At 32.4% G+C, this 13,966-nt stretch overlaps 1 protein-coding gene across 4 annotated transcripts in view; it reads right to left on the reverse strand.

Annotated features, from left to right (window-relative positions):
- PIG-B (phosphatidylinositol glycan anchor biosynthesis class B) overlaps nucleotides 1-13,966 on the reverse strand; it is a 39,029-nt gene that overhangs the window by 3,233 nt on the left and 21,830 nt on the right. For 2 of the 4 annotated variants that reach the window (XM_085811162.1, XM_085811161.1), the window contains 2 exons: nucleotides 3,212-3,238; nucleotides 884-1,186 (listed from right to left, as the gene is read on the reverse strand). In XM_085811162.1, coding sequence (XP_085667288.1) covers nucleotides 884-1,186; nucleotides 3,212-3,238 — 330 coding nt within the window. The remainder of the gene's footprint in view (nucleotides 1-883; nucleotides 1,187-3,211; nucleotides 3,239-13,966) is intronic. The other 2 variants (XM_035359681.2, XM_035359424.2) reach the window with 1 other exon arrangement.

Consider the following 13,966-nt stretch of genomic DNA (forward strand, 5'->3'; position numbering starts at 1 on the left):
GTTACTTTTATATTTAGTTTGTCATTTCTTGAGATGCAATGATTTCTTAACTTCTGCAATGCTGTAATGTGTGAACGTTTTCTTTGGGGGGGAGGAGGACTGTCTATCAAATCCAGCTCAGAACTTCCATTTAGAATGTAAGGATTGCTGTAACCAAATATGCTCATGCTTTTCTATTCTATCAAATATATGCTTATTAAATCCATCGAGTTAAAATTTATGTTTCAAATTAGGTGATCCAGTGGCTAGAAAGTCAAGTGTTATGTAAGACTAGTATGACAGAGATTAATTTCAAAATTATGCAGTTTATAGAGATATATTATAAGCATGTTACTATTTTTAAAATAGAAAGGCTGAATAACTAAATTAAATAAGTGACTTAATGGTGGGAATTATTTCAAATTAAAGTTAGGATTTCAATTCCCACATTCTTTACCTTAAACATATATAGTATATTTGCATGTGTGCATAACTTTATAAAATGTGCGACATACATTTCAATAATTACATATATTTTATGTAAGGTTTTTCACATGATTTAATAATTAATGCAGTGTTCAATTAAATTTCAAAATATTAAAAAATTTATATAGTCATACTGTTCCCTTTTGCATCTTTTCTCTTTATTTTCCCTTAATTATTCATAACAAGATTAAACGACAAGCAAATTATGGTTTTACATCAGTTATTCAAAAAAGAATTCTAATGTGTTAAGAGTTAGCATAGCTTTTTGATATCAAAACATTTCAAAAAATTAAATTTTACTAATCAGAATTTTTATATGATAACAAAACATTTCATTCATAAGTATTTATTAGTCATAAGAAATATACTGCCTTTTATTTCGTAATAAATTCTAAAAGGAAAAAAGAAGGCAATTTACCTATAATAAGGAGTTGAATGACATGGCATTAGAAAAAGAACATTTGAATTTTCAGTTACTAAATCAGCTAAACGTAAAGCTGCATCTATAGACCCTCTTTGATGAAATAAACCCATGTAAATAGATAGTGGAATATTAACTAGTAGAGTTGCTGCTATCAAAATAACATTAAAAGTTTTATTCACTTCATATCCAAAAACCCGTAGTTTGTTAGTTGATATTCTATACATAACAACACTTGACGTCATTAAAGCGATATGCATGATAGGAAGAAGGAAACGAAATTCCTTGTGACTTGGTATGCTGAAAAAAAAAAGTGCATATATAACATAACGCATATAAAACATTAAGTTATTAAAGGTAATTAAAAGACTTTATTACTGTATATACAGTCAAAAGTCGTTAATTCAGACACCCATAATCCGGAATGATCTATAATCCGGACCTCAAAGCTACAAACTTTCTGCGCATGCGTCGCGTTGACGCATGCGCGTAAGACCTTTACGGCTGCGAATTTGCGTGTGGGCGTGCGCAAAATACGTTTACGAATGCGCGTTTAATGTGTAACAGACGGGATAAGCTAAGCTAAAATTATCTGATTATCTATTTCAGTTAATGTTGCAGATTGCGTTGTTCCTTAATCTTCGAATTGGATCCGGCTTATTATTTTTTGCAGACTGTTAGAGCAATTTTATAAAAGTAAGCTTGAATTTTCGATTATTTCAAATAGAATTTCCGATATATATTTACTAATATGTAAAGGATATACAAAGCGAAAGTATCTTTCGGAGTCCATTTAACAAAAAGTGGAATTGCTGCAAAAAATAAATAAAGGCATATCCTTTGTTTATCTAAACTTTAACGTTTGTTTATCTAACCATTGTTTATCTTTAGGCGTGCAATGAATTGGAAGTTGATCTGTCAGCACTATCCTTATCTTAAGGGCAGATGTTTTTATTTTATTTGGCTTATAATTGCTTACTCAATGTAGTATTTCATCTCGATGTACTCCGTCTTTGATATGATTTAAATCAAATGCCTCGTCATAATAATTCGCTTCCGATAGCGAAGAAAGTAACAGAGGTTATTGAAAACGAAAAAATTTCGATTGACAAATTAGTCGGTATTCTCGGCACAGCAATTATAGGACTTGAACAGCGGAACTTTGTAACTGAACACGAAATTATGTCTGTTTATAGAATTAAAGAGAATGCATTATCACATAAAAAACGAAGCAACTTAAACAACTTACATTGAAAGAAATGTTTAATAAAATAAACAAATAAATATTAAGCTTTTTTTTGTAAATTTTGATACCCTTTAGATCATAATTGTTCTTTATTTCGTAAATTACGGTTTCATATTTTTAATTTTATAATTTCTGCATGCCATTTTACCAGATTTAAACTGATGATCTATAATCCGGAAAAATCGATAATCCAGAATCGCCGAAGTCCCGACGAGTCCGGATTAACGACTTTTGACTGTATAAATACCATGTGAAGATTATGAAAAAAAGCAAGTGAAATTTCTTATATACTTAAAGTGCAAGCAATAAAATTAAAAGAAATTTAAATATATGCATTTCTAATTTTAAAATAAAATATGCTACTGGTTCTTCAAGATAAGAACAATTATATTCTTTGGTAACCTTTTATATACATCATAATCTTTTTTATACATACATTACAAAGACAGTTTTGTTACTGAAGATGCTTATAAACTAAAAATTGCTTTAGTAATCCGAGTCAGCAAATATATTTGAGATATAAATACTTTTAGCAATAAAATTAAATTTAGATACTTTGCTTTTATTAAAAAGTAGTTCAATTTCTAAAATTTGCTGCCCAGATAGGAAAGTGGTTAATAACTCTGACTGCCACATCGAAGTATCCAGGTTCAAATCCCGGAGAAGACATGGATGTAAATTGCCTGTCTCTTCGTAGAAGGCAATGGTAGCTGCCTCTAATAATTTTGTGCATCTCCAACGTCAGATGATGGTGGTTCAGTGAGTTCACTAATTTGAACACTTTTACGTTTTTAACAATATTTTAATTACTATATACAGAGCGTATTCTTAGGCCGCCGCCTTCAACATGAACAAACTTTATTCTCTCTCAACTAAGCGAGCAACAGCGCCCTCTAGCCTTTTTCTTCAAATTACACAACACTCCCCACCTGAACTCGGTGGAGAGTTCATCTTTCAATAATATATTCTAGAATATTCAATTAATATTTCGACAATAAATCCTGGAGAAATGGTTAAATATAACAAACATGCATACATAATTATAAGCACATAAAATTTTACAAAACATTAAATAATACCTATCAGCAAGGTCAGGAGAATCAAACCTAAAAATACAAATACAAACATTAGTTAAGTTCCATATTATATAACAATTGTATAGGCCTTTTTAAGGTACCAGTAGGTGTTTTAATTATGCAAGATCTTATTTTACCATCTCTGCCTGGCATTAATTCCAAAATTTTACCTATTGTCCAAAGATTTCTGGGATGTTTGTCGTCATGAATCAAGACAATATCGTTGATTTTAAACTGAGATGCGTTAGAGCGTGGAGGACAAATATTGGCAGATCTCAGATTAAAAAGATACTCTGATCTCCAACGCTTCCAAAAATGATTTAAAATATCTTGATGGTATTTATATCGTTTAATAATTGAATTTCTTGACCCAATCAAATTATTTGATGTTATTTTATTAGCAGGCAGAGATAGCAATCGTCTACCAACCAGAAAATGAGAGGGTGTTAGTGGAGAAGGTTCATTGGGATCGGTAAACACGTAGGTAATTGGTCTACAATTAATCATTGCCTCGATTTCAATGAGCACTGTTTCAAGCTCTTTCACAGTAAGGGATGATCGACCAATAATTTTTCGCAAGCTGGATTTTATGGTTCGTACCATACGCTCCCAAAACCCTCCCCACCATGGACCCCTCTCAATAATAAATTTCCAATTTATGCCTCTAGCAGAAAATAATTCTTTCACAGATGAATCACTCAAAGTTTTAAAAATATGTTTTAGTTCTTTATCAGCTCTTTTAAAAGTCTTGGCATTATCGGAGTACACGGTGGTAAACAGTCCTCGGCGAGCTAAAAATCTTCGGAAAGCTAGCAAAAAACTTTCAGTGCTGAGATCAGTTACTATCTCTATATGTAAGGCACGAGTGACCGCACACGTTAACAACAGCATGTAAACTTTACCTTGCCTGTCTTTCGTAAAAAATGGACCAGCGAAGTCCAACCCGGTCACAGCAAATGGAGGCGCCTCTTGGATTCTGTCTGGAGGAAGTGGAGCGATATCCTGTACCCCAGGACGAGCACTATATCGTTTGCATATCACACATTTGCTGATGATAGTCTTAACACGCTGTCTTCCCTTAATGATCCAATATTTGTCTCTGATCTGAGTTAGTGTCGAATTAACTCCAGCATGGAATACCCTTTCATGCGAGTCCATGATGATCAACTCGGTAAACTTGCATTTTGAGGGTAATAGAATAGGATGTTTTAAATTCTCGTGACAGTCTGCAAATTGAATGCGACCTTTCAACCGAAGAATTACCTCCTCATCAAGCCTTGGATTAAGGGAGTAGATGGAAGAATCGAGAATTGATTTTTTATTTGATAACTTAATTATTTCCGCTTGATACGATTCTCGTTGCGTAATTTTTACCCAATAATGTTCAGCTGCTTTAATCTCAAAAGCACTTAAAGGTCCATTCTCTGTAGACCTTTTCCGAAGCCTCCCAATAAATCTAAATACATAGGCAGTAATTCGAAGTAATTTTCCTAAAGAACTGAATTTTTCTATATGCAAAATTGGGGATTCATTGTTAATTACAGGTGCAGTCAAAATAATACTTTTTCTTAACTCCAACGATTCTGAATTTGGTTTTAATTTCTTTTGTTTTGGAAAGTTTTCAGTAGGAAAACGTAACCAGTGTGGCGCATGCCACCACAGATCATTCTTAATTAGTGACTGAGCACTAATTCCTCGAGTTAGTAAATCGGAAGGATTTTGTTTCCCTTCGCAATGGTTCCACAATTTTTTGTTGCATATACTCTGTATTTCTGTAACACGATTGGCGATAAATGGTTTCCAATTATTTGGCGAACCTTTAATCCAAGTAATGGCGATTTCGGAATCACTCCAAAAATAAACATCCTCAATTAAATCACCAAACAATTTTTTCAAATATTTATACATTCGAGCAGCCACGAGTGCTCCCATTAACTCTAAACGAGGAAGAGTGATTGCTCTTAAAGGTGCAACCCTGCATTTTGACATGATAAAGGAAGTTTTAATTTTAGAATCACTCGTACAATATCTGAAATATGCGATGGCCCCATATGCTTTAGGACTAGCGTCCGAAAATAGGTGAAGGCTTATATTCATTGGATTGTCATCAAAGAAATTTCTCTGTATCGATATTTCAGTTAAATCATTAAGTTCCTCCCGCCAAATGTTGAATTTGTCCTTAATCTCTGCAGGAAGGACTTCATCCCAGTCAGAACCGGAACACCAGATTTCTTGCATAATAATTTTTGCCCGAATAACAAAGGGTGCAATAAATCCAAATGGATCGTATATTTGGGCGATGCTTTGCAAAAGTTTCCTTTTTGTAGCAAAATCGTTTCCAGTAGAAAAGTCAATTAAATTTTTTAAATTTAACTTTATATCGTCTTCAATGGAATTCCAAATCATGCCTAAGAAATTCGATTCACTAGTTAATTTGTTGTCTGATTTCTTAATCCCATCTGAGACCCATAAATCATTTAATGCTTTAGAATTAGTTCTTAATTTTCTGAAATTCATCCCAGCATCCTTAAATATATTAACCGCATCTACAGATAACCGATATGCATCTTCAACCGTTCCTGCTCCAAAATATAGGTCATCGACATAGACAGAAGAATTTAACATTTGGAAACTGTCCGGCATTTTATCTTTATATTTTCGAATGTGATATTTTATAGTGGCGGCCAAAATGAAAGGAGATATAGTCAAACCGAAAGCTACGCGACACATTTGCATAATCTTAAAGGAGTCATTATTTTCATTAAACCAAAGAAATTTTAGAAATTTTCTATCACCTCCAGCAATTTCTATCATCAAAAAGGCCTTTTCAACGTCTCCACAAAACGCTATCTTAAACTTATGAAAATTTAACATAATGTCTAGTATATTTGGATTTAGATTAGGTCCCGATTCAAGGCAGTCTTTTAACGAATTCCTGTCCTCTGTCCTTGAGCTAGCATCGTACACAATTCTTACCTTAGTAGTTTCACTAGGTCGTATCACTGCTCGGTGCGGCATAAAATATCCCAAATTTGTATCATTATTTGGACATTCCTCCACAATTCCTTCTAATATCTGGTTCTCAATTATATTTTTATATTCCCGAAAAATCTCCGGAGTTTTACTTAGTTTATTGTGAAGGTTTGCGAATCGTTTCTTAGCTACCTCAAAATTATTTCCTAAATTATTCGGACTGTATTTCCAGATTAAATTTGCTTCATATCTTCCGTTTTTAAACTGCAAATTTCTTTCAAACTGGTCTACTATTTCGCAGTCAATATCGGAATAATCATCAGAATTATTAATTCCCATATGTTCTAATTCCCAAAAACCTTTTAAATCTTTCAACACAACAGTGTTTGTCATTACCGCTAAATTTTCAGAACAATTTTTGTTTGTTTTATTTTTCTCGATTCCTGCGGCAACCCAACCAAACACAGAACTGACTGCGTACAACCCTTCAGATATTTTAATTCTTTCAGAATAAACTACATTCCAGAATTCATCCCCTCCAATTAATATCTCAACATCTATGTTATTTTTTCTTGCGCAATCGGCGATCTGCAACCCCATATGCTCCATGAAGTCTGCAATTTGTTTACTAGGCACACTGATGGACGCCGAGGAAATAACATCCGAGATCAAACATTCAATTTTTATTTTATTATTTTGTTTCCAATTCTGAATTTCGATTTCAACGACCAGATAGGAATGATTCATTGCCTTCGTCGCACCAAATGAATAAACAGAAAGTCTTTCATAACGGATTGGAGTAAGTTTTAAATGGTCGGCCAATTTTTTCGTTATAAAGGATCTGTGACTGCCTTGATCAAGAATTAATCTAGTTAATTTTGATTTATACTTAGAACAAGCATAAACTGTACAAGTTTGTAATAATATTTCCCTGGCATTACAGTCATTATTATTATCACATTGAGGAACAGAAGCAATCAATTTTAAGTTTTGAACTTTTATTTCTTTCCTCAGAATTCAAAGTCAGAGATTCAGTTTCGTTTTTGGAATAACCTTGTTCCAACTTTTTGTTTACAAGGGATTAATTAGTACAAATCGATTCATTGTGATACATACCGCCACATTTATTACATTTAGTTTTATTTCTGCACCTTTCTGATGTATGGAATTTTTTAAAACAAGAAAAGCAGCGGTTTTCGGATCTTAGTTTCTTTAATTTATCAGAAACATTCACTTGGCATTTAAATGATTCGTGCAAATTATCACAAAAGATGCATTTTCGGTTAACTGCAGTATGAAATGCAGCCGTGGGTGTATTTTTTACATATTTTCTAGTTTCATATTTTGATTGATCGACTCGCGGAGGCACAGGATTTTTCCTTCCGCTTAATACTAGATTTGAAACTTCCCTGCATTCTATTTCCGTTTTAATAAATTGTGTTAATTCCGAAACTTCAACTTTATCTTTCGATCGTCTTTGCCGATTAAATTCCAAAACTAAATCGTCCGGAATTAATTTTAATAATATTGGAATTAATAAATGTCCATATGAGCCAGAAGTTACTTCTAAAGTTTCCAAATTACGAATCGAAACTTCTAATTCGTCATATAATTTACGTAAAGCCTTTACGTTAGCAGAATTTTTAACGGCTTCTAAATTGAGAATTTTATTCATGAATGAATTAATGATCAGGTCTTTTCGACCATATCTGTCCTTTAGTAATGCTACACAACTATCATAATTACTTTCTGTTAACTCAAAGCCTGACACAACATTCGAAGCTTGTCCCGTTAAGAATGTTTTTAAGTATACAAATTTTTGTATTTTTGAAAGCGTTTCGTTTTTATGTATCGAATTTTCGAAACTATTCCAAAATTCATTCCATTGTTTGGGGTCTCCCCAAAATTTATCAATCATTAATTTTGGTAATTTCAGCGTACTACTCCCACTAGAACTGGAACTTACATGCAAAATTCCATTACCACTAGACTGGTTTAAATCAGAACTTTGGGGATTCCTCGCTGGCGGTACTGCGGTAACCGTACCTAGAAACTGCTTAATTTGACTACAAGCAATTATACATTTGTCATTGTATTCTTCGCTTATACTACAATCTTCTTCAATTAAGTTAACATCAATTAACTCTAGTATTTCATCATCAAGCGTTCTCAAATTATTTTTCTTTTCGGTTAATAATTCAAAGAATTCTCGTAATTCTTTAATCGAATTTTCCTCTCCTTCAATTTTTAATTTATCTTCAATCACTTTAATTAACCTAGTAACAGACGATCTCAATGTGGAACGTTTACGTTTCAATCTATCTAACTTCTCTTCCATTTTATTTAATTTAAATACACCCACGACAGCAATAATAAATACTTACTAATGTATTACAAATAATCACTAAATAATTAATTTAAGATTTCCCTACCTTTATTTGGAATTCCATTGGCCCTTGAATATGAAATATCCATTGAAATCGAAACACTTGGATTGAATACCTAAAATCTTCACAAAGCCTTAATTCCTTACGCCGATGCACCATCTAATAATTTTGTGCATCTCCAACGTCAGATGATGGTGGTTCAGTGAGTTCACTAATTTGAACACTTTTACGTTTTTAACAATATTTTAATTACTATATACAGAGCGTATTCTTAGGCCGCCGCCTTCAACATGAACAAACTTTATTCTCTCTCAACTAAGCGAGCAACAGCGCCCTCTAGCCTTTTTCTTCAAATTACACAACACTGCCTGTTAGGTGTCTTCATAATAAAATGACTACTGTTTCTGGCCTTAGTAGTGGCCACCAAAAAAGAAAAAAATTTTAAATTTTGTCATGTTCAGAACATTCTCTTAAAAGTAATAAAAGCAACAAATTCATAAAAATGCAATAAGCATTTGAGAAGCAACTGCAGAGTTATATACGACACTATCCAAAAAAAATCCGCTTAAGCTTAAAAATTGGCATAAAAATCCTTCATCTAATAATCAGACCTTTATGGTCAGATAGCTACTTGCATTGTCAAATAACTACATATTATACATAATATTTCACTGGAGTAATTACTCAAGAAAAATTGGCGGGGACTGAACTTATCTTGATTTTTCTACGTGAAATAACCAAGTTTCTGTTTCTTGAGACTCACAATTCCTACAATACAATGATTTCTATGTTTCAAGGTACAGGATTAAGATTTATGTCTTAATCCAGACATAGGAAGGGGATCACATATCAAGGTTTGAAACTAAAAATAAGCTAGAATCGATGAAAGGCACAATGAAGCATTAAAAATCTTTATCGTTGATATCTTTGTCAAGTCATACTTGGAACTAACATTCACTTTCAGTGATACTGTAATGATAAATTGAAAATAATACAAAAAATATGCAGTATTCCTTCAATTAATTAAATGAGATAAAACGGCTGTATGCTGGATTATAGTTAGTTTCAACAGTCAGTATAGTAAGTGGACAGTCAGGTTACGTAATTTTAAACAAAAAATAAGCCATATGAAAAGCACGATAACAATCAGTCAAGCACAGAACAATTTATAGAAACTACCATGAAAAGATCAAACATAAAAATGGCATGTTCAAAGCAAGAAATAAGCCACGGTTCGCAGGCAAAAAAAGCCAAGATTCAAGCTCGTGTTGATACAAGCTTGGATAACTACAGAAATAGTTGCTGTAAGAGAAATGGTAAATCATAAATCATATCCCAAGAGTCCCTGAAAGATAACCAAGAGTCCCTGAAAGATCTGACTACTTGCTTTCTTAATTGATAGAAACAATTCACATGGATATAAATCCAAAGAGTAAGGTGGATGAGTCTAACATTCAGTATCGCTGTTTTCAATATTGTCTTCCATTTACCATGATCCAAGAGTCCATGATCTAAGACAATGATCCATGATAATGACCATGATCCGAGAGTCCCTGAAAGACTTTTGGATCAAAGGTCAAATTATGCACGAGTTCCATGAAAACTAAAAACATGCAAGCACAATGATAAGCAAGACCTCACCAGCATACAAATGCAAGACAATATTGAAAACAGCGATACTGAATGTTAGAGTCATCCACCTTACACTTTGGATTTATATCCATATGAATATGCTTGTTTCTATCAATTAAGAAGGCAAGTAGTCATCTTAATGTCAATTCTTTAAACACATACAGAAATTCAAGACTAGACTCAAAATTAGAGATTAGGTCTGTTAGAAAATGCTGCTACAACAATGCAAATACTATATTGATGTAAAAGAGAACTGTCTCAAACCGAAATACCCAGAACATTAAAATAACTTCCTCAAAATATAAGTAAAGTAGTAGCTTTAAGTAGATAATAAAATTTAAAATAATATAGGAAATAGTTACTCAGTCTGTGCAAACAGTGCACATGTACAAACATTTGCAGCATAGTGCACAGACAGAAAAATAATTGGTTTAATTAGTTTAACTGGTTTAATCGTTAAAGAATTTCAATGTTTGTATCATTCAGCAAGTCAGAAAATATTCTCCTAAAATAAACTCTTTTAATAAATCAAAATATATACATAGCGTTAGGATACCATAAATCTCAGCAATGAATACAGTGTGTACACCGACTCATAAAAAACAGAAGACAAAAGTTCTATTTTTGCAGTCACGCAGAGATGAGATTCTTATTGCTCATGCGTGAGGAAGAAAACTCGAGGCGCTGAAGAAATGGGGGGGGGAGGTAGACTCACACCATCTCCCTTCCTGATTTAAAAAAAAAAAAAAAAATGAGCTAAAAATCTGAAAAAGAGGAGGGGGGAAATTAGTCTTGCATCAATCCTTTGGGAAAGTGGGCACAACATCCTGAACGAGTTTGGTAATTTGTAACACTTCGGGTAATTTCAGCACTTCTTTTAGGTGGTTGTTCATTTGCTGAATAGACTGGTTGCTGTGATGAGGCTTTATCCACATCAGTTAAACTAGAAGGTTCAGATACATTGTCTGGGACTAAATACGCAGACTTTTTAAGTAATCATGGAATTATTGTTAATTTGAAATCCAAAAAATTAAGTGACAGCATGACTAAAGTTGATTCAGATGGCAAGATATCATGGAATACTGTACCCAAAATTACAGTTTTGCAACCGTTACATGTATTTAATGATTTACTTAAAAAATATGATTCTCTGTTTCAAGATGTTTTAATAAGAATACTCTTGGTATTACACACATAATCGAAACTAAATGATCTCCAGTAGTAACTAAGGCTAGGTGCTTAGCGCCTGACAAATTGGCTGCCGCAAAAGTAGAATTCACTTATTTAGTGCAAAAAAGCATTCATAGCCCTTCTAAAAGCTGCTGGAGTAGTCCTCTACACATGGTAAAAAAACCGGATGGGTTTTGGCAGCCTTGCGGGGACTACCGTAAATTACATTCAATCGTTGTTCCAGATAATTATCCAATTAGACATCTACATGATTTTACATCTAATTTGAGAAATAAAACTGTTTTTTCAACGTTAGATCTCAAGAAGACATAGCACCAGGTACCAATGAATAAAGAGGGCATACCAAAAGGTGTGGGGCTACCTTCCCACCCCCACAGCCTCCAGTATTTTTTAACATCATGAAATAGATAGCTCATAACATTCATGTTTGTATTATAAAAGCACTCTTTTGAATTAAGAATTACCAAAAACATTTTTTTAAATATGTCATATAACAATTTAATGCTTCCAAGAGTTTTCCTTCTTGATCAGTCATGAACCTTCACTCAGAAATGTCATGATGTCACCTACCATCTTTCAAGGCTGAGCAATTTTTTTAACATAGCATTATATTCCTCCATACTGGTCTGATGGGAAAGCAAAGATTAAGATGCTTTTTGAGGTGTGTGTGAATGCTTATATCTTTGAAACTACAAATGTCACAATCAATCTAAATACATCATTAGATAGATGAAAGAGAACATTAGCAAAGAATAAAAAATTTTTAAATTGGACAAAGGGTATATGCATACTAACACATCAAAAATAGTGAAATTTTGCTGATGTCAAAGCTCCGTGCACATGCACGACCGCGTGTGAGTGGCAAGGTCATCTAGTAGACAGTCAGTGTGACAAAACAAGGCCTTGGTACTGGGATTGTGATGTCACTAGTAGCAGGTAAAGGAAAGAATGCACTCGCACCTAATTAATGCTGCATAAATCAGGAATGAGACTGCTCTGGTTGTTAAAACTCCTATTACCCCAATATCGACATGAATAGTATATTAATTCAGCGTGTTTCCTTTTATATAGTCAAATTTAAGACATTTAATGAAGTATTTCCTAATGAATTACTACAAATCCGTTTTTTAATTTTAGGTTGCTGTTAAATAATTAACATGTTATTACAAATACATGTACTTCATAAATACTATAGCATAGCAAATGTTACATAATTCATAAAAAATTATATTGAAACAACTTGACACATTTCTTTCCATTCAGATATTTTTTATTCAAAACATTACAGTTTTTTAGCATCATACGGCCATCTGTGATCTCTGATGCCCTTCTTCAGAGAACAGAGGAAGCAATTCGTGCGAATAGACATCTCAAATTGAAATAATTGCATCAGATCACACCGGAAGTGTCAATGACAACTCTTTATGAAATTTTGACTGTCAAGCTAGTGTACAGGAAATTGTGTGCGCGCTGGGTTCCAACAGGCGGCAAACTTCTATGACTGTGGGATACAAAAGCTTGTGCACTGACTTAACAAATGTTTGGATAACAATGGTGATTATGTCGAAAAATAATAAATAATCCAGTTAATAAGATATAACTGACATTTTCTAAATAAAGTTTTTTTTTAAGGAATGCGAGCCATTGTATCTTTACTTTTCGAAATGCCCTCATAAATAGTAACTAGACTTAATTGGATATAATTTTTGCAATTTTGAACTTTGAGTACTACCTCCAAAAAATCATTACATTAGATCAAACAAGAATAACACCTAATCATAAAAAAACATACTACAAAACTATTTTTAAAAATTTTAGGTGTTTCAGTACCATTCAGAATCTGATTTGCTTCCAAAAAATCATATGCATAGGGACAAAACAATATAAAATAGTGAAGAAAGTATAGATATGTGATAGATAAAGAATACCTTCCTTTTTACAAATAAGATTTAATTTAAAATACAATTACATGCTGAACAAATATTAATTCAGAAGTCAAACAACAAAAATTAGCATTATATTTTCAAATTTTACATAAAATGCAAAAATGAGTACATTTTTGCATTTTTGCAGCTGAGGATGATGGTTCGGTTAAACTATCGAAACTAGTCCTGTAAAAATTTGAAAAGATAACGCTGATTTTTGTTGTTTGACTTCTGAATTAAAGATTTAATTTATTGTATAATGAATACAGAAACAGATGCTTCTATAAAATTTTACAATGTTTTCCTTAGATGTATTTAACAATGCATCTAAAATTTCATTAAAACTATTTACATCATTTATTACATTAGGACAGTTGTTTACGTATTATTTTTAATTCTGAGTTGCCAATAAGAACACTACACTTTTTTATATATAAGTGTGTTCTTATATTATTATACATGTATAACTATATTTATAATAATATAAAATCTGAGTGCCAATAACAGTACACTTATATATATATATATATATTTATATATTATTCTTATATTATTATTCATATATATAACTGCATAAAATATAAAATCTAGGGATTTTTATATTATTATGTATAGTTTTATGTTACAATACTACAGAAGCTTCAATATTT

The sequence above is a fragment of the Stegodyphus dumicola genome, chromosome 2, assembly GCF_044657685.1.
Source record: "Stegodyphus dumicola isolate Sdum_Otavi_A_Nest chromosome 2, ASM4465768v1".
NCBI classification, from domain to species: domain Eukaryota; kingdom Metazoa; phylum Arthropoda; class Arachnida; order Araneae; family Eresidae; genus Stegodyphus; species Stegodyphus dumicola.